The following is a 19,426-nucleotide window of genomic DNA, read 5'->3' as shown; positions in this document are numbered from 1 at the left end:
CGTAAGAAATCTAATTATTCTCTTCGGCAAGACAATTACTGCATCTTACACCAATTTTTGTTTGCCTTAGAGGAAATAAAGTGAAAAAAAGACTGCATTGATATCAGGTGATTTATCTCACAAAAACATATTGTAAATCATGTAGAGTTGAAGGACAAAACATGTTTCAAAGATCTTAACTTCCTGCAAACAAAATCAACACGATTCCTCTAGTTCAGAGTCATATTCAAGAAGAATATTTCCGTGACAACAGTTCTGATCGGAATTATATTGTATTGGTAGAGTCAGAACCATAAAATTCAAGCAGAATATAAAAAATGTGAGTTCTAAATACTCACGCAAAAATGATCTTGATCAGATTTGTTGTCACCTAAATATTGGGTATTACTTTTCCAGGCTTCTGAATTTTCCATGGTTCTGATCTTGAAACTTTGCACGAAATTTGAAGTTGTTATTTCATATCAACTCCCAAAATCGTATTCCTTTCAGTTCCGTGGTCACTGAAAATTTGGGTTTTATTTTATTCTTCATAAATATTCTCTTGATCAATTGAGGACATCCACATGAAATTTTACCTTTGTTTCAAATTCATTTCACATCTAAATGCAACAATTCATTTTGATCGAATCTGTATTTTTGAAATTACATATCAGGAAAACAAAATTTCGAACGGCTATATTTACGGAACCCTTATTCGGATATTGCCGACTCACGATCCAAAACATTAAATTCGAGATCTGAACATACCTACCCTGAAAATTTCAACTTTCTAGATCTCTCCATTAGTAAGTTATCGTTTTTACAGCCGGACAGAATTAAATTTAACAACGGATTCATCATCAGTTTGATCATTTCCGACTCGAAATTCGAATATTACAAACATCGTGACGAAACTGTTCGGGAAACAACAGCTCAAAAACAATTTCATATTGATTGTGTTTAATTAATATCACCTTCAAAAATTTCGATATTTTCGTTGATTGAGCATCTTATCTTTCCTGAGAAAATGTTCGAACCAAACCTTGAATCTGTCGAAATAAGCATTATCTTCGAGATAAATCACGGCATCATTCTGAGAAACAGATTTTCCCAATCGGAAACATCAAATTAATCTTGTAGAAATACGATAATCTGATTTCATCTGATTATTTCGACGTATTTATTTCGATGCAGCTTTTTTGCATGGACCTTTCAGCACAATAACTAATAAGTTGTAATATTTCCAATAATAAAGTGCCGTTCGATATAAGGAAAAATGAAATACTATCTGATATCAGCTATACTAGTGAGTATTTAAATCCTTGTTTTCTAGAGGACCAAAATCTCTTCCTTACGCTTCATTTGTGACAGTTTCTTTTCAATTTGAGTTTTCTACTGGATTCTGCAGATATTTCGTTTTGTATTGAAGTGCCCTTCCCTACCGGTACTATTATACTACTTACCTCGATATTTGTATCTTACATTCTAATTAAACTTTTAACCGTTTTGTTTTTTATCTCTTCTATCCTCGGGTTCAGGTACTTACTTATTTGTCAGTTGCTAACCTATCATGAAACTGCTATGGTTTATCTAATCTAATTATTATACTGAGTGTACTTATAAGGTCTTCTTGGTTTTTTATATTGTTTTATGTGCTTCCTGCATAATGTGATGCTGGAAATTAGCACTATTTTGATCAATTTACTTTGTTTTCCAAAGATACTGCGCGAGTTATAGCGAATATAGACTCCGATGAGGTCGATTTGTTTTCTTCGTATTTTTCTCCAATTGTAAAACAAAGACTTTCCTCAAGAATTTTGACTAGTTAGTTGTTTTTCTGCTTTCATTCAATGTTATCAATTTTTAAAATTAAATTTCCCTTCCTTCGCTTTGTTTAGAAATTATTAAGTATCTTATCTTATTATTATGTTCATTCTAAATAATTTTGAACTTCATCCTACGTCCTTCTGGAGTTGATTCGTCAAGCTTTGATGGTTGGGAAACTAGATCGCATTGTCATCTGCGAGCTAGACTAACTTCTCCTCTGGTATATTTGAAACGAAAATATTAAACCGTAGGGGGTCTAGAATAGATCCTTGTGGTAAACCCTTTAGATCAATATTATATAATAAACACAAAAGTTGAATAAAATTCGGTGATGATTACGAAAATTTTACATAATTTAAGAAGTAAACATCTTATTAGTAATTATAATGAAAACTTATAGTTAGGGAAAATATGTAACTATACCTATATACCTAAATGCATGTTCCATATAGTGTCCACTCCGAAGTTGATGCTAAAAAATGCTGAAATCATTCTATGATAGCATTGAGTATTGAAGTTCTGAAGTAGGTACTTCAAGACTCAATTATAATAGCAAGGGGGCTGGCTTTGATAACAATCCTTCTTATTCTATTAAGAACTAACTTTTACCCAGCTCAGCACTCGTGATAAACTCTGAAAATACTTGTCACATTGTTTGAAAAGGATGAAACATTTATTTGTCTCGATGGCTAATGAATGGTTTTTAATATATGTGAACACTACTTACCAAACTCAACTAATCACTCTATCTTAGAGCAATAGGTATTCTTCAGTGAGCCTACCGTACATAAAAATTTATTACTTTCGAATCCTTTCAAATAAAAAAAAATTGAAATTTGTTCTATAATATGAAATAACAAGAGTGTATCGGATACAAATGTACCAGTAACTTAAAAATTCGCATTGGAAGATATAAACTGATTGAAGTAATACTTGATATGTAGGTATTTATTGATGGTTTTCTTAAAAATTCAACTCACGAAAGGAAAAAAGGAATGAATTGGCAACAAAATAGGAGGCTTTCACCTAAATAAATTCTAAAACAAAAAATTATTCATTTTTGACTACTTATGGTATCTGGAATACGACTACGGAAAAAAAATTATAAATGGACATGACAGACACTCTTATTTCCTGACTTCGGTAGAAATTAGTAAAATTAGGATCTAATCACTTACTGACTCAGTTGGGTGAATTTTTTACTTGTATATATATTTAGCAGTAGATTTTTAGGTCGATAGGAACACTTTTCTGCCAAACCATTTTTCTGATTCGACCTAGATTAAAAGATGTAGTCCTTTTGAATTTTCATAATAAGCTATGGCACCCCTGAAAACCTGCACAAAAATTTTTTCAACCATAAGAACAGAGAAATCATTAAATTCAATTCATTTCATCAATTTTTCTTTCTTGTATTATTATTATTTAAAGTTCTCAAACTCTTAAAAAAACTCCCATTATAATACCGACCAATTCTATTTTCAGTTTTCGCTATGTTATGCCATATGCGCAGGACCAATGCAAGTCCTAGACCTTGAACCAGTTAAGGAATGTGTTAAGTCCGGCATGATGTGTGACACATGTACTAGCAGTGCTATGTGTGTTAAAGTGGGCAATGCTTTCAAGAAAGTCAATCAAATGACTTGTCCTGATGGAACCACGTGCTTAGGGGGCACGTGTACGAAAGAAGTCAACCCTCCTTGCGATTATGCTAACATAGACTTTCCTTGTCAGTACACAGGTAAGTTGTTTTACCTCAAAATACTAACATACTAACAATTTTACTTAATTGGTACAACCAGGCAAGATTTTTGGAAATATATAATAAAGCAGTGTCAACTGACTTCACACAAGTTCTGCTAGGGGGCAGAGCCGCGCCACCGGCGCCACCCTCAGAAGCAAGGTAGACAAGGCCCAGGGGCGCTGAGTTCCATTACATAAAGGTGTCTATCATTCATTCCCCCAATCTACCCTGAAAATTTCAAGTTCGTAGCTTTTTTCGTTCGGCAGTTATCATGCCGAATTTGAGAACGAATTTGTTATCGAACAATGTCGTTGGAAACCATTTCCGCCTCAAATTCGCAAAATATAGACACTGTTACGAAATAATAAAGCGATCTATTCAGTAAACCCTCAATGACAGGTGAAAAAACTTTTTCCTACTAGCGTTTCGAAAGTAATACTTTCCACACGCATTGACGTTTGGAAAGTAGTACTTTTCCAAATTCGTGCGGAGAAAAGGGTTTTTTCCGCGCACAAATATTGAAGTATAATTTTAAAAAGTCAGTCAGTATCAAGACGAAAATTCTCCGTGAAAGTGTTTCATTTAAGCTAGTAGGAAATAGTATATTGTGCAACAAGTGGGGAAAGTCCAACTTTTCTCGCGAGTGTGGAAGTTTGTGACACGAGCCTGAAAGGCGAGTGCCGCAAACACACGAGCGAGAAAAGGACTTTCTCCACATGTTGCACACTATACTTTTCCTACAACTGCACAAAAATCAATAATTCAAGTAATGGACTTGATTCAAATCAAAATGGCCTTCGTTGACAGTATGTGCTGATTTATTGCGTTTACATAGAAACGACTCAAAAGCCCAATTTCATTGGTCTACCAAGCGAGGTGTAGGCAAAGTGCCGTGAGAAATAATATTTCCCACAGAATAAGCAATACATAGTTTTGAAATTGAGTAGGCTATGAAGAATACGCTACTTTTCATAGCAGTTGTAGGGAAATAACTATTCGATTTCAAAATCTGAAAATTCTCAATATCCATTCTGTTGTTCATTCGGAGCCAACTGCATCGAAGATAATTATTTTCTTTTTAGTACTGAAAGATAATTATTTGATAATTTCATTCATTTAATTTCAAATTTGAGTCACCTTAAGGGAAAACAAGAAGGGGCTCAAATATAATATTTGCCCAGGAGCGCATCTTGGGTGAGGCGCGGTTCTGCTAGGGGGACATCCGACACTTCATAGAACTGGAATAATGGGTTTTTTATTGGTCTCGACTATTGACGACTACTTCTAATCAGTAAAGCTAATCCAAAAAGCTATGCGTATGCTTTATTCGTTATAATTATTGTCCTTTATATCAATTCAAGGCTCAAAAATTTTTTAATATTTATGTTTTCAGGAGCCTATCCTCATCCAGGAGATTGGTCTAAGTACATTTACTGTGTCCCCAACGGCGATGGTACATTTAATGCTGTCACAATAGACTGTGAGCCTGGTACTGGTTACAACGCCCAAACAACCTACTGCAGTAGAAATTTGACAACTATCTCCCCCAATGTCTTTCCAATAACAAGATGCTTAGAACCAAGCCAAAACCCACTTGTTCATCCCGATAATCCTTCAATTTACTACATCTGCAGTCAGATTCAAGGTTGGGATAAGCTCTATCCTATGCAGTTCACCTGTCCTAGTGGAGGTGCATTCAAAGATGGTGAATGTATTATAACGTTGAGTGATGAAACCAATAGAAAGTAAATAAATTACATTGATCATTAAAGACCACATTTTGATAATAAATTATGACTCTCTTTCATTGTTAAGCAAAATAGCCAGGGGTCCCGTAATTTAATAGTAATAGTTTTTTGATAAAAATATACACAGCGGCAAAATTTGGAAAACGGACAAAATCACCAAGAAGTTTGTAGTTCACTTTCACCTGAATCCTTTTGCCTATTTCAGCAATTTTGTTTTAATTGAAGCGTCTAATACTGATTTAAACAAATCTTTTGTCCATTCGTAAATAATTCTTTACGGCCGATGTAGAAGTCGTTCATTTACAGGTTTGAATCAGGAGTTCCTCAAGGTTCTCATTTGGGACCACTCCTTTTCATTTTATATATAAATGTTATATACAGATGTTTTCTTCACATAAACTTTGAACTTTCAGGGAATGACATTAAAATTTTATGATTTCTGTTCCCTGACCTACTTGTTCTTGAATGTTAAGAAGTGCAATCACATAACATTCACTCAAAATAAAAATAACGTAGTCACTCCTCTATCTCTAAATGCTTTGATCTCAGACAGAGGAAGAGAGAGAGAGAGAAAGTATTTAAGGACCTGGATCTGGATTCAAAGTTATTATTTGAACACCACATAGATTCCAGACTTATTCGAATAAGAGAGTTTCTCATGAGATCTTCATTTATTTTTCGAAATATCACGCTTTAAACTCGTAAAGAATCTAATCTCTTAGATTATTTGCATTATATGACATGTAAATTGCTTGTAAAAATCTGAAAATTTATATTTTTTGCAAAAAACAAGAATTTTTTAACGCTTCTGATACTCAAGATGAACAATGTGAGGTACAATCTACTACCAGAAACCTCTGATAATGCCTACCACAGTTGTAGGTAGAACATAAGGTGAAAAACCGAAACTATCAACCTCTTTGAAACAACCTGGCCGTGAAACACTTCACAATTATTTGACGAAGAATGTTTTTCATGTAGAAACTGAGTCATTGTTCCATAAAAATAGCACCCTCTGAATTTTCTTCGACATTTGACATGTTATTATGATGTAAACTTCAAAGTACAATATAAATTCCAAATGAAAATTTCGAGAAATCCTGATACCATGACGAAACAACTAATAATAATAAAAATAAATATTAATCTTGTATATTCAAAACGAACCGTATGCGGAACCATTCTTAAAGTAATGTTTTTCTTTGAATCGTCCAGATTCTTCTTTTGTACTTAGAGAAATCCTAGCATAAGAGCAAGACTGCATATACCTATCTTTAGATCAGTTTATTTCCTTCTAAAATAAAAAGATCGTTGATTTTGTCCTACGATGAGTCCAACCTAGATTTCTGGACGAAACCAACTCAAGAGTATACCTTGAAATAAGATATTCCAACGCCATCAAAAATCAAAATTCAGCATTAATATAAAATATGCTTTTATTTCACATTCCTTGTTGCAAATATATCTAATACAATGGTAATAATTGAAATAATAACAACTATTAAACTCTATTCATAAACATTTTCCTCAAAAATAACAGACAAAATAGTATTTATATAAAAACAATATTATCTTTTGAAATCACTTGATTTCAACTAGTGAAGTAGACAACAAAATTAAAATAAAAACAAACAAATAAATCAATTGCTCAAGCATGATTACATTAAGTTGTAAAGTTTTCCAATCAATTTGAAAAAACAACAATATTGAATGTAATCAAAATGAATTGAATTCCTGAATGAAAGCAACATTTGTGCGTATTTTCTTCAACCAATGTCTCAGTCTAAATGGAAAGCATTATCATCGAAAATATATGAGAAATTAAGTTATCAAACGAATAAGGTTTATCTCTACAGATTTTACATGTACATAATCCCATACTATTTCAATTATAATTCCTCACCATCAAATCTATCAATCAATAACAAACATCTCAAAATCAACCATGACATGCCATTGTCTGCAATCCATAACAATTTTTACCAATAACCGAATTCGTTATTCGATTACGATGATTAAAAAAAGAAAAAAATGGGTTAGAATAAATCAAGTGAAATGAATTTGAACTTAGTTTGTCTTATTTATAGCTTTTTGATTCGTATTTTGATTATATGGGTGAATTCCTAGTCTTTCGGTTACTTTTCTATGATTCTTCCTTCTACTTCTTAGAAATGAATATTGAATGTAGAAATTTATACTTTGTGCATTAAATTATCTCAGTCACTATCTTCTCCATCAATAATAGCTCTTCGGTCACCAGATGCTTTTCTCTTGAATAAAGTTTGTTTTATATTTGTCCTTGTTGTGGATCCCCATTTTTCTTTCACGGCTTCAGATGACGTCATCAATACAGAGTAAGATGAATTGAAATCTTCCATTTTACTATGATGAATACCATATAAGAAGTATATGAGCATACCTGAAAAAGAATATGAGCTCAAACATTGCACTTTGTGATAAACACTAAGTCAAATGGGCCTTTTTTAGGCTGAGATAAATGTACTCATATTTTTTATTGTTGCACCAATCAAAATCAAACTGTTTTTTTTTTTCATTTAATATCCTATTCTTCGATAAGAAAGATCACGAAAAAGTTCCAGGCCATCCCCATATTTTGAATATAACATCGTTTATTACACCATTGCAGTGATCTAATAAAATAAACAATATGGCATTATTCAGTTCAATGAAAATCACTGATCCATCAAACTTCTAATAACCTGTTTCGAACTACCCCACGCAGCTGAGCTTGCAGCACCCCTAATTCGCTTTTCGGGAGTTTCAAAATTGTAAAATTGGCCCCACGTTGGGCGCCAATCTTGTTAAGTAATAAATCACGAGATATCGAATGCCAGAATCTATGAATTTGAAAATTACTGTTTGATATTAATTCAAAATTGAACTAACATTACATTTTCTTATGTTATGTATTATTATTTCTCCGATTTACAGCAAATATTGATTTTGCAGACACATAATCAAAGTTTACTTTTCCTGCCTAAGCAGCAAAGTGATTATTTTCAATGCGAATAAAACATTCGACCTTTTTTTGACAATCAATATTTTTTGCCACCTTCCTTATTTCTGGAGGAGTAAGTACTTTTAAGTCACTATCACTGTTCATAATATAAATATATCCGATATTTTTCCAAAAAACTGTCAAATATTTCATAAGTTGTCAAGCTATAAGTATCATGGACATATACACTTCCATAGCAACCAACCATTCCAACAATTGCGATTTCTATCAAATTTCGTTTTAATTTATCACTACAGGAAAAATAAAGGATTGTGAGAATGGTAATAATTTGCAAATACAATATCCTACATGTATCTTTTTAAACAATCGAAGAAAAAATTATATGTTTAACTCAGCAGCAAAATAAATTTACTGCCCTACCAGAATAAACTAAATCCGCCGCGGCAGTCAATATATACTACTTTGCTGCCTAATAAAACAAATGACTATTGCAATGAAACTCACCTAGTACCATCCATATGAAGAACCTCAGCCACGTAAGAATATTCAAATGAACCATAAATTCAATATTGCATAATATGCTGAGAGCTGGAAGGAAGGGAACCATTGGAACTTTGAACCTTAGATTAACTGAGTTATTTTGGTGATGTGCTATGATGACCAGCAAACCTGAAAATTATCAATTCAAACAACTATTATAGTAATAGGCAAAATGCTTCAGATATTTATTAATTTGGAAGGGTTTCCTAATAAGAGTTTTCAATTTGAATAACCCTCCATCTGGGTAGCTATCACTTTTGAAGCTGTCATCTTTCGACTTCTGATTACTACTCATTAATACTAAAAATAGAACAATACACGCTTCAACAACTCAATGAAATTCTCAAAATTCACTACAAAAATGATGAAAATTTTACAGTATGAATTCGCATAACTTAAGCACTTTTGGGTCGTCGTGAAGCACTTTCTCAGCAATAAATAGTGAAACTGGTTGACAAATTTGAGCTGTTGGGACGATTAAGTAATGTGAATAATCGAAACTTTGTGCGTCGCTCAAGAACAACTGAGAATATTGCTGCTGTATCTCGTAGTTTTTATGAAAATGTATTCACAGAAGATCACCGAGATCTTGCGATATAACACCTTCAGACTTTTTTCTTTGGGGCACGTGAAAGATAAGATATATGCCAATGGAATCGATTTAATTACCTTTGAGATGGAATATGTGATGTTATCGAGGAAATACGGCAAATGTGTAAATTGGTCATGAATAATTTCATGTTAGGGATACATTGTGCTACAACCGTAGACGTGCGGCCATTTGGCTGATATCATTTTCCATCGTGAATGAGAATGGCATACCTTTCTTTTTACTTTGAAATAAACATTAATGAATTCTTCTTTAAATATATTCATTTTGTTTAATATCAAAATGAAACCTGTTATCGGAAAACCCTGTATATCATTTCGTTTTATCTTCATACAAATTGGTGAAAATTATAAACCGAAAATAAAAACTCTATAGAAATTAATACCCTAGTATATAAAATCCAACAACTTACACGCAGCCATTACGAAGATGAAGAAGCCAGCCAGAACCATAGACCACCACATCCCATCTTCTAGTTCCCTATTAGACACTTGTAGCATGATACATAGAGCTGCACTGAATATTGTGAAGATGAAAACAGAACTGTATACTGCAGATCCTGCTTGTAACCTACCGAAAACTGGAGCTAGCCAACTATACTGAATTCGTAAGGTACCTGCTAAGTTAACAATCTCGCTACTAGGACTTGTAAGTTCAGACGTCGACACAGAGCACTCAGAAGTTGGCGATGAGATGATTTTCCTATTTGCATCATAATTAGGCCTGTACCTCAATATGATGACCGAGGCACTGACTATGGTGTAAGCCAGAAGTGTTCCTATCGACATGAATTCCACCAATTTTTCTAAATCGAATAATAAGGCTATAAGAGAGGTAAGAATTCCAGAAATCACTAAGTTTGCTAGAGGCACCTGGGTTTTATCATTTACATTTCCTAGAAAACCAAAAAGAAGTCCATCTTGAGCCATGGAGTAAATGCATCTTGGGAGAGAGAACAAAGATCCAAATAAGGTTGTCGTCATTCCGCATAATGCACCAAGTGATACCACATACTTCACCCAATGCATTCCAACATGTGCAAAAGCTTCTGGTAGAGCTGCCTCAGGGTTTATGTCGTAGTAGGGTACCAAAAGTGTTAATGCGGATGCAACCAATATATAACCCAATGTTACAATTCCCATTGAAACAACTGTAGCTATTGGAATGGAAAAACTTGGATTTTTAGCTTCTTCACCTGAAGTAGCAATGCTGTCAAACCCTACAAAGGCATAGAAACAAGTTGCTGCCCCAGCGATCACCCCTTCGATTTTGTATGGAAGAAAGCCTCCTCGGATATTTGTCCAATTATCCAAGTTTGCGTAATAAAATCCTACACATATTACAATACCCATAACACATAAATTAACTGTTGTCAGTATGCTATTGACTATTGCAGATCCTTTAACTCCGATGCCAAGAAGTGAGGCGTAGGTAAGGCATACCAAGCATGCTAGTATATCTGGATAGCGTCCAAAAAGGGCTTCATGTAGTTCTCCAGTAATGGCAACTGTTGTATTGCTGATAACACCATCGAAAAGGGAATCTACGTAGCCACTCCAGGCTCTGGCTACTGACGCTGCTCCTGTAAGAATAATATTTCCGATTAGGTATCAATCGAAGATGATTCTCAATTGATATATTAGGTGCGCAACTTAGTTCCCGCTGCTTGTCAACAAATGGCTCCAGCAGTAAATACTGGTCGATTTTGACATATCCAAAACTTTATGAACCAAGCTGAGACATATAGTACACAAATTGTTTCAACCAATTAGTGATTTTTTTTTGGCGTCATAAACTTTTTGTTGTAGAATATGTCTGATTTCGTGCCAAATAATCGACACATGCGGGTAGTGTAATTATCTTTTTCTACATTCATGCAAAAAGCAAAACTTTATTGAACTATATTTAGTGGAAAAAGAAGTTCTTTATTGCACTAGTGCAATAAAGTTTTTATTGCACTCATCTGTCATTCTACTTCAACGTGCTGTCATCATGACAAACAAATATTCCAGCCAGAAGAAAATAACGATGTACAGTTACCAAGTACTAGTACGTTTACAGCAGTAACAAATCAAGAAGTGGATTTAAAAAATATTTCACTACGAAATATTTATATTGAAAATTGCACCAATTGTTCATTCACTTTCAACATTGAGGGTAAAAATAAAGTTTGAGTTAAATTGTTCCTAACGTATTAGTTCCTGTTTCAATGCAAATCGATATTAATAATAAAGTATTCAAGTTGAGATTTTCATTTTACTACACCTAGTGCCGCACCTCAATAAATCATTTTTTGCTTTTTGCATGAACGTAGAAAAAATGTTGTTTGCAACTCGTGCAAAAATTGTTTATTGCACTCAACGTGTTGTCCAACTCGGCCAAACGGCCTCGTCGGACAATTTCACGTCGAGTGCAATAAAAATTCACTTTTTGCACTTGCTGCATAAATAACTATTTTTCATTTGAAAAAATGAAAATGGTGACTAAAGCGCATCAAGAACTCCAACAAATGTTCGGAGATGCCGCTCTAAGTGAAACAACGTACCGTTATAGGTTCAAAGAAGGTGATTTAGATTTCGACGTCCATCCGCATGAAGGAAGGTCAAAAATCTTCGAATCCTATGAATTGGAAGTATTGCTCCATGAGAATCCATGCCAAACGCAAGCGGAGCCATGCATTGGGAATTACTCAAAATAGGGAATAGGGTTATTTATGGATTGAATCCAAGGAACGTTGAACGTCTTTTTTCATGAACAACTTCAGCGGCAAAAAAGAAGGCGCTTTCTTCATCCCATCGTGACGGGTGATGGAAAATGGATCTATTACAACTACCCAAAGGAAAGAAAGGCATGGGGCTGCCCGATCAAGCTTCTACGTCATCGCCTCGACTGAATATTCACGTTGCTAAGGATATGTATTTGGTGGAATCAGGTCGGTGATATTTACTATTAGCTGTTGGAACCGAGTGAAACCATTATTGGGGAACGGTTTCGACTTCACTTGATGTAATTCAGCCGAACACTGCGCGAAAAACGGCCAAAATACGAGTAGAGGTACGATAAAGTGATTCTACAGCATGACAACGTTCTGCCTCACATTGCTATACCCGTTAAATCCTAGCTGGAAACGATCAAATAGGAAGATTTACTACATCCGCTATATTCCCCAGATACTGCTCCGTCAGATTTTTACTTGCCCCGGTCAATGGCACATGGTCTGGCTCATCAGCAGTTCCACTCATATAAAGATATCAACAAATGACTTGATTCGTGGATAGCCTCAAAAGATCAACACTTTTAACGTAACGGTATTCGAACTCTAACAGAAAGATGGAAAAAAGTAGCTAACAATAGGCAATACTTTGAATGATTCATTTGTTACCATTTTATCACAATAAAAAGTTGCATTTTCATTGAAAAAACAGTGAAAACTTAGTTACGCACTTTACTTATATATATATATTATACTTGGAATTTGGAAATAGATCATGTATTTTGTTGTAGGTACCTATTAGGTGTACAACTTTGCTTCCGCCATTTTGCAATAGATAGCTATAGCGATAAGTGGTCGTCGAAATAAATAGATCATAGATGCCATACAATAAGCTTAAGTATTTGTAAAAATAACGTCATCGAAATATTAATCGATTTGTGTCTGCATCATAAAGTTATTCGCGATTAAATATGTCAACTTACGAGACAAATTCTCGTCATTTGCGGGAGTTTTCAATTTTTAGCTTTAATATGGAAAAATATGCGGCTGAGGCTCATCGAATGCTCTCAAATGCATATGGTGAGGCCGCTATTAGTGGAAGAACGTGCCGAAAGTGGTTTCAACACTTCAAGAACGGTGATTTTGGTGTTGAAGACCAGCGTGGCGGTGGAAAAGAGAATTGAAGACATTATTTGATAAAGACTCGTGTCAAACGCAACAATAATTGGCAGGATCATTGGGAGTGACGCAACAAGCTATTTCAAAATGCCTGAAAGTCATGAGAATGATTCAGAAACAAGGATATTGAGTGCCGTATGAGTTGAAGCCGAGAGATGTTGAACAGCGTTTGTTTGCTTGTGAACAGATACTTTCAAGGCAAAGACGGAAGGAATTTCTGCATCGCATTGTAATGGAAATGAAAAATAAATTTGTTACGATAATCCCAAGCGCAGAAAATCATGGGGATATCTCGGCCATGCTTCCCCTTCGACGCCCAACCGAATATTCACAGACCCAAGGCGGGACCATCTCGGCGTAGTGTATTATGAGTTGTTAAAACCGACCGAAACAATCCCAGGCGATCGTTATCGAACGCAATTAATGCGTTTGAGCCGAGCATTGAAAGAAAAACGGCCGCAATATAACGTGAGGCATGATAAAGTGATTTTACAGCAAGACAATTCTCGACCCCATGTTCAGGGGTCAAGACATACTTAGAAACCTTTAAATGGGAACTTCTACCCCACTCGCCGTATTCTCCAGACGTTGCTTCCCCGGACTATCACTTTTTTCGATCAATAACACACGGCCTGGCTGACCAGCACTTCCGGTCTTATGAAGAAGTAAAAAATTGGATAGATTCTTGGATCGCTTCAAAAGATGACCAGTTTTTTCAACGCGAGATTCGTACGCTGCCCGAAAGATGTATCGTGGCCAGCGATGGACAATACTTCGAATCATAAATGAATAACCAATTTTTCTAGAATATAGCCTCGAATTTCTGGAAAAAACGGCAGAAGCAAGGTTGTACGCCTAAGTAGATTGATTATTTCGATCATTAATCGCTAGATTAATTAATAAACTCAATAAAATTGAGAAATTGACGATTTCTTTTTTCGAAATTGAAGTTAATTTCAAGAAGAGCAGTAGCGTAACAATTTTTTCCTTGAAAAACTAAAGGAAAAATTCGAAGTCTATTCTCTCATATTAGGTTTTTCGGTACATTTGTTCCTAACATTTTCAACCACAACATTCAATTCACCTATCATGTGTTCCAGTAATATATTCCATCCAATGACGAAGGCACAGAATTCTCCAATACTGATGTACGTGTAGATATAGGCCGAACCAGCTTTTGGTATTCTTGTTCCAAACTCAGCATAGCACAGCGCCGACAGTATACAAGCTGAGCCGGCTAATAAAAATGAAAAAATTATTCCAGGACCTGCTATGTCTCTTGCTACTGTTCCTGTCAATACGTATATTCCAGCTCCTACCATGTGTCCAATGCCTGAAAATATTTGAATTTCAAAATGGATACCATAGTAATTCATTTGTTATAATACATTCACTATTACACTGTTCTGTAACGAAATCCAAGGTCTAAATATTTTATCAAAAATATGAAGATTTCAATTTCCTAAATTCATTTTCGTTGGCCGATCATTTCTATAATGTCTATTCATAGATCGACAGATCGTGTGACATGAAGTTTTTTATTTCTAAAATTTAAGCGAGTATAATGAGAAAGAAGAAAAGAAACGTAAGTGAATTTTTGATGGTATGCATATATTTTTATTTTATTTATTTGTTTATTGTAGCATTTTAAACTTATAGGAAATAGGTCCTAGGTTAACGAAAAGAAAACCTATTCATAGATATTCATATATGCCCCCGCATAATTTTCTGTCCAAACAGTTAGTTGAATAAATAAAATAGTCCCAAAAATATGGAATATTTGTGCTAATCTCCTTTTCATGTTTATGCAGGACAATTAAGCCAGAAATAATAATTCCGTGGTCAAAATTTGGCCAGAAAGAAAAAGCTTAACACCTGACGTTTGAAATTTTGAAAACCTTATATTCAGTGTAGAACTTTTCTTTCACCACTTCACATGAAGTTAATACTCATGAAAAACTATGTAAATGTGCTATGAACAAGGATATTGTAGGCTTCCAATATCTTAAAACGAAATTTACCGGAATCTGTGATGCGAAATTGAAAGAAAAAAATTTTATAGGTCCGCAAATGCAAGTGCTTAGGTGTGCCTGAATCTAGCTTTTAATGCCTAGCTAAACAAAGCAGGAAGGATAACTTGAGTTATTCAAGAATAAGACTTTTTCTACTCCCCCTACAGAAAGAAACGAAATTCGGAATTTTGCCTATTTTAAACATGTGCGATTTACTTTACCGTAAACAGAAAGTACGATCAACAACCAATAGGATAGCATCTGTAATGTGAATCGCACGGCAAAGAACCAATAAGATAAAACCTTTAGTAGTTGCCAAGGAAACGAATCAATAACAGCCCGCGTAGCCGATAACCTTTTGACGTTTCGTATTTGTGCCAGCTATTTTGGATTTGCCTAAGTTTTTATGGAAATGATTGCGGTCGTAGAAAAAGCATTGTATACCACTGGAGTTGTTAGACAATTACGCACGCTTCGCGGCTCATGCGTAATTTTTTCTAGTCGTGCATAATATGCTTCTTACAGCTCTTGTTATGTAAAATAAATATACTATTAGGATGCAATATGCCACTTAAAATTGAAATCATATCATTCAAACATGTCTGTTAATTTTGGTTGAAAAATTCCAACACTTTCTTGATGTTGCATTTTTTATGTCACAGAGTAGGTATACTATAGGACATCGCAACAAAATTTTGAAATTGTGCATGAAGCAGTTTCATCGCTATTGAATGAAAACCATATTTTGGTTGACACATCCAGTGAACTGTGTACTTCCTTCGAGAACCATTTTTCCTTTTTAGGTTATAGCAATTCACTAGCTTTTTCAGGACACATATATTTTGAAAATAGAAATTTTACTCACCTAATAAAGTTATATCAAAAGTATTCAAACAACGATTGAGTGGTGTTTCCATGATATCGCTAGGCATCTGTTTCGTTCTATGCATCCTTGACCAAATGTTGGACATGACGTGTTTGAGTATCATCCTTCTTGATCCTGGCATCTTTTGATGAATCTGAATAGATAGGATCTCATTATAGAAGCAAACCAGAAAATGATCAATGGAACAAATATCAAAAAATTTTACTTGAAATTTTTAGTAAACAATACTGTATTATTTTTCTGTCTGTCTTATCAAGTATTAACGATCAGTCATGCTTGTTTATTATATTTGTCTTATGAACATTTTGATAATAAAATCCTATCATTTCGAAGATCATTAAAATATGGATTACGATATCAATTAAATCATCACTATGATCTTTGTATTGGAGAGTCTTGAAATCAAGTGTACTATATAAACTAAATTATAAATTTTGTTCAATAATTTCCAATATTCAACTATAAAAAAAATTTCAGTTTTTCATAGCTTTCTCTAATTCTGTTTATTCAGCTTTGTTTGAAAAGTTCCCAATTTTGAAGGAAGTCTTTTGAATTGAAATAAAATAAGCCATAATGTTTGAAATTTGTATTATTTTCTATTTTTTTTTTCAACTAAGTCTTCCATACTCATAAATGGTAAATGCGTATTCTATCAAGATAACTATTCTTAAGTTTTATATTGAAGAGTTGAAATAATTTTTAAATTTGCAATATTTTAGAATAATTTTTTTGTTTACTTCTTAAAATGTACCTATACTTAACAGAAAATATTAACAGGAATATTCGAATATTTCATGGAAAATCAATATAACTACATATTGGATAAGATAGCCTCGAAGAAATGCCAAGAAAAAAATTATGGCCCACCATTCAACTATAATAGAATTATATACCAAAGACAGAAATGAAATAATTTTGACTTATAAAGTTATATGTATACAGAAATATTTCTACCTAATCGAAAAAATTTAAAGGAATAAAATCATTCCTCTATAATTTTCAGAATTATATTGATGATAATGACCATAAATAATAATACACTGCTGATTTCCACAAAATTTTGTGGAAATCAGCAGTGTATTATTATTTATTTAAAATGAATTTCCATCAAGTGAAGACCGAATCAATCAAATATAATGACCATCATATATAGAATCATTTTCTCCAATCACACAGGAACTAACATGAAGATTCAGTTATTAGGACAAAATTTCAAGCTCATTTGAATTTCCATAGTTCTATTTTGTATTCGAAGACCCTAAAATTTTCCCATGAACAATCATTACCTTTTATTACCCCTTTCATCATCTATATGTCTCAAACTATCTTCATAACCTAGCTTTTTCTCCTTATAAATTCGAGTGTCAATAATGAAAATTTTTCAAATATCCAAATAAATTCAATTAATAATGTCAAATCGTCATTACAACTTTTGCTTTTAAAAAATATAGGATTTAGCCATCAATCTATGTTTTCATGTTTGTGATTCCTTCTTGTTGTTTCACAAAAAAAAATGAATTGAAAAGTGATAAAAATGTTATAATTCTGAAAATGATGCAGAGACCTGGATTTTGCGTTTTCAAGATTAAAAAAAAATTGAATGAGAGGAAATAACTATAATTTCTCAATTACTTATCGAATAGATATTAACCCCTCTTGTTTTCGTTTTTTCAAATGAGTTCTTTTTGATGCTTCCATCGTCTTTGAATCTCTTCATCTATTATTGAAATAACAACAAAACAAGTTTATTCGAAATTAAGTTCGGCAATAATAAAGTTAATTTCGGTTATGTCGAGATTATTATACCACAACAAACTTACCCTGAATAATTTCTCACAAAAAAATGGAAAATCAGTATCAAATGAAAATTTGTTTTAAATACAATATGTTAGGAAATTTCCTGAGAATTCAGGGCATGTTTGGAATGGAGAGAACATAGGATCGCGCATATCCTGAGGGATAATCAATACTATTCTGATGCGCCTGTCAGATAAATTAATACACTTTTACAAAACAAATCTTGCCTCTCTCCATAAATTAGATGTCGATAGTTTCAACTAGACTACTTTGAAGTATTAGGTATATGTATCTCGAGGCAAAAGAAGAATATTCGAAAAAATTGTTTTCAATATTCCGAGAGTTTTTGCCGAAATCATAAGTATTTTCGAATTTCGAAAATTTAATTTTATTTTTAATTCAATTGAATGAAGACCTTTATTATTATTATTAATTACAGCGTTCACCAACTCCAGTGACATAAAATTAATAATAATAATAATCGTAGTGCCTTCATTGCAAAAAATAATAAAACATAATATAGGGGCGAAGTCTAGCTTGATCTACTCTACTCAACCCCAAAATAAAAAAAAATATAAAAAATTAAATGAAATACAAATATCCTGCAAAACACTAATAATAAAAAATTATATATTTAAAAAAGAAATAATAACCCTGAAATAGCAACAGTGAACTCAGATCAACAAATCATATGTTCCCTTAACAAACCCTCCCTCAAAATCTTCCTCAATGATCTCACAGAGACCACCCCACATGAAATTTAGTAAACATTATGTTTATGTACCTTCACTGCATTATGAGTGAAGGAGCGCTGAAACATGGCTGAACCGAATCTAGGCAACATAAGCCTTTGTCCATGCCTAATGTCAACTTCATGAACATCGCGCCTGTAAATTAACTTTTCCCTCAAATAGGGAGGAATAGAGGAACTCAAAATTCTGTGTACCGTTATTGTCATGTGAAGCCGAAAAATATTTCCGACCTTGAGCCACGCGAGTTTATTTATTCCAGCACTTATTCCTCTGTCATATTTTCTCAGGCCAAAGATGAACCGGCAGCACGAGTTCTGTACCTTCTGTAATCTATACCTTGCAACAGAATCAAGACAAAGATAAAAAACTGTCAATCCGTAGTTCAATTTGGACAACACTAGTGACTCGCACAGATACTTTCTCGAAGAGAAGTCCAAAAAAGGTCTTTGCCGATACAAATGACGCAGTCCAAGAAAGGATTTTTCAAACAGCAATGAGACATGTTCCCTAATTCTTAGCTGACAATCATATATGATGCCAAGGTTCCTGCAATAGGTAGAGTAAGGAACCCGCTCACCACCCATAATCACCTCAACCGCAACAGAAAGCGCTCTGGGGAAGAAAGGTATGTGGAAAATTTTTTTCACATTTATTTTCAA

At 33.7% G+C, this 19,426-nt stretch overlaps 2 protein-coding genes across 2 annotated transcripts; one reads left to right on the top strand and one right to left on the bottom strand.

Moving 5' to 3' along the window:
- The first annotated feature begins 1,124 nt into the window (after window positions 1-1,124).
- Window positions 1,125-5,316, top strand: LOC123682391. The gene is made up of 3 exons (XM_045620989.1): window positions 1,125-1,285; window positions 3,292-3,547; window positions 4,944-5,316. The coding sequence occupies exons 1-3, from the start codon at window positions 1,256-1,258 to the stop codon at window positions 5,297-5,299; spliced, it is 642 nt and encodes a 213-aa protein (XP_045476945.1). The 5' UTR covers window positions 1,125-1,255; the 3' UTR covers window positions 5,300-5,316.
- A 1,400-nt stretch (window positions 5,317-6,716) lies between these two features.
- LOC123682390 (cationic amino acid transporter 4) lies at window positions 6,717-18,175 on the bottom strand. Its single transcript, XM_045620988.1, has 6 exons — window positions 18,039-18,175; window positions 16,198-16,351; window positions 14,405-14,653; window positions 9,841-11,010; window positions 8,783-8,947; window positions 6,717-7,717 (listed from the first exon to the last, which is right to left on the bottom strand). Exons 2-6 carry the CDS (start codon window positions 16,337-16,339, stop codon window positions 7,515-7,517), a joined length of 1,929 nt encoding a protein of 642 aa, XP_045476944.1. The 5' UTR covers window positions 16,340-16,351; window positions 18,039-18,175; the 3' UTR covers window positions 6,717-7,514.
- Between the last annotated feature and the right edge of the window lie 1,251 nt (window positions 18,176-19,426).

This window comes from Harmonia axyridis, chromosome 6 (genome assembly GCF_914767665.1).
Source record: "Harmonia axyridis chromosome 6, icHarAxyr1.1, whole genome shotgun sequence".
Classification (NCBI taxonomy): Eukaryota; Metazoa; Arthropoda; class Insecta; order Coleoptera; family Coccinellidae; genus Harmonia; species Harmonia axyridis.
This window is presented reverse-complemented; position numbering and strand designations above follow the sequence as displayed.